This window comes from Octopus bimaculoides, chromosome 18 (genome assembly GCF_001194135.2).
Source record: "Octopus bimaculoides isolate UCB-OBI-ISO-001 chromosome 18, ASM119413v2, whole genome shotgun sequence".
NCBI classification, from domain to species: Eukaryota; Metazoa; Mollusca; class Cephalopoda; order Octopoda; family Octopodidae; genus Octopus; species Octopus bimaculoides.
In genome coordinates, this window is record NC_068998.1 from 12,191,750 (window position 1) to 12,194,529 (window position 2,780).

Sequence of the window (2,780 nt, forward strand, 5' to 3'; positions counted from 1 at the left end):
CTCCGTCGAGGGTTCCAGTCGATCCGCTCAACGGAACAGCCTGCTCGTGAAATTAACGTGCAAGTCGCTGAGCACTCCACAGACACGTGTACCCTTAACGTAGTTCTCGGGGATATTCAGCGTGACACAGTGTGACAAGGCTGACCCTTTGAATTACAGGTACAACAGAAACAGGAAGAAAGAGTGAGAGAAAGTTGTGATGAAAGAGTACAGCAGGGTTCGCCACCATCCCCTGCCGGAGCCCCGTGGAGCTTTAGGTGTTTTCGCTCAATAAACACTCACAACGCCCAGTCTGGGAATCGAAACCACGATCCTATGACTGCGAGTCCGCTGCTCTAACTACTGGGCCATTGCGCCTCCACTATACACTATAGCACAGAGCATAAAGGAAATCAAGTCAGAACAAAACTAGAGTAAATGAAACAGATACACTGGTAATGAATTACATTTAGATACTAAATTATCAATTCCAATACATAATAGGGTGTGATATATCAAATTAGAGTAGATAGGAGGTTTCTCCTGTAATGAAAATGAACTAAGAAAGCTCAATGGCTAACCAAATTGTTAGAGATAACAGCAAAATTCCTCTCATATCATACTCTATATTCAAAAAGGAGGGACTTATTTGGATAATGTAGTTCTAGATATACTATGTCAGAACAAGAAGACAAAAAGGTTACAGTAACAACAACTTGTAATGAAGACTGTGTTGTAAGGGCTTGCAAGATAACCTAACATACAGTAAGTCATAGAATAAATGTGGGAGCTGATTTTCGTAGAAAGCCTTAACTGCATGTGATCAATAAATTGAGCATTCAAAAAAAAAAAGGGTAACCAAAAATATAGCATATTTATAGGTCATAATAAGAAACACTGCAACTCACTTCTACAACTGAGTGAACTGGAGCAACATGAAATAAAGTGTCTTGCTCAAGGACACAACACACAGTTCAGTCAGGGAATCAAACTCACTACCTCATGATTGTGAATCTGACACTAACCACTGAGCTATGCGCCTTCACACACACACACACACACACACACACACACATATATATATATATATACTCTTTTCAATCTAGCACACTTATCTACCCACCCACTTTTTCCGCACCTCTATCCCTATTCTTTCTTTCTCTATCTCTTATTTACCTTGTGACTTGACCTCACATTCCTCTTCTCTTTCTAGATAGGGAAGCTATGTATTCAACTTTTCAGCAAGACATTTACCCCTATTTTTGTATCATACTTTCACATCCCTCTGAGTTGAAGGAGTCTTGTTTTGCACATACTTGGTAACTTCACCAGTTCTGATGCCATGAAAAAAATGTTTTTAAAATTACCCAGTACATTGTGAAGTGGTTGGCAACAGGAAAGGCATTCAGGTGTAGAAACCAAAATTTTGGTTTTGGTCAGTTCAGTGCTATAGTTGAAGACACTTACTCAAGGTCTCACAAAGTGTGACTGAATCCGAAACCATGTGACTGGGAAGCAAATTTCTTAACTACAGTCACACCAGTACCTATAGGCACATTTGCACTTATTGTCACTTGAGTAAAACTTGACAAAAATTGCACAGAAGCTAATCATGTGCATGTGTGTGTGTGTATACATGGACATACGAATGTGTAACTGCCTGCTACCATGAGTCTGCAGTGACACTAAGCAACAGTGATATTTGGGTACTAGTGGGATACAAGGGTCCTGAAATATTGACTTAATCATACAAAGAGCCCAACAATATCCTTTGTGGATTCTTGATTGTTTGTAAGTTTTTTACAAAATTTATTATCTTTGTTCATTTTATTGCAATATATGATAGAAATAATTATAAAATAATAGACTATATATGTTTAAGGCGTATCCATTCCAACTTACACCAAACTTGTATCGTTAAGTTAATGTTTCGGGACCCACGTCAAGCCCCTTGTATCATTAAGTCAATTATTTCGGGATCCTTGTATCCCACTAGTACCGATATTTGTTTACATTTCCCATAAACATTTAAGTCTTGTAGTTCATTGGTTTTGACATGTGAAGATCAGTGAAATAAAAAAATACAATACTTTAAAAAAAAAAGTTGATAACAAAAAAGGCATCTGACCATAGAATATTACTTCCAATAAGTCCCATCCAACCCATGCCATTGGGCCCCTTATCAACTTGCTAAACTGCAGTTACACACACACACACAATTCAGTAAGCATACAATTTCAGTAGAGAAAATTCATAGAGGGTTATAGGCTCCCAGGAAAAACAGCTAATAGTAAAACACCTGTACAAAGAACCAGGAATTAAAAATTTGCAGGTGGAGTAGTGTACCTCAAAACATAACCATAAGCCGATGAGAGCCCCTATGTGGTCTCTCAACTTTCTAAAAATAGCAACCAAACCTTTATAGCAACACACCCAATCACATAGGGTACTTGAAGGAGGATGAGACAATATATAGTCTGCCCTGGATGGTACTTTATATATTAGGTAATGTTTAGTAAGATGGGGTCTACAAAATCAAGGACCACTCCAGCTAGCACAAATCCTTATTATGCTCTATTTTTTTCTTTTTTAAAAAAAGAAACGAAAATACATTGGATAATGTCATCCAAAAAATAAATAAATAAGGCGCAGGAGTGGCTGTGTGGTAAGTAGCTTACTTACCAACCACATGGTTCTGGGTTCAGTCCCACGGCGTGGCACCTTGGGCAACTGTCTTCTACTATAGCCTCGGCCCGACCAAAGCCTTGTGAGTGGATTTGGTAGACAGAAACTGAAAGAAG

General features: G+C 38.5%; 1 protein-coding gene across 3 annotated transcripts in view; it reads right to left on the bottom strand.

The window, feature by feature from the left end:
- Positions 1-2,780, bottom strand: part of LOC106868663 (40S ribosomal protein S27-like) — a 10,189-nt gene that overhangs the window by 2,310 nt on the left and 5,099 nt on the right. The window contains exon 1 of one of the 3 annotated variants that reach the window (XM_052974359.1): positions 2,662-2,685. The exons of the other annotated variants lie outside the window; for them this stretch is intronic. Coding sequence (XP_052830319.1) covers positions 2,662-2,670 — 9 coding nt within the window. The 5' untranslated portion in view covers positions 2,671-2,685. Of the gene's footprint in view, positions 1-2,661; positions 2,686-2,780 lie in introns of those variants that run through there. 3 annotated transcript variants of the gene reach the window in all.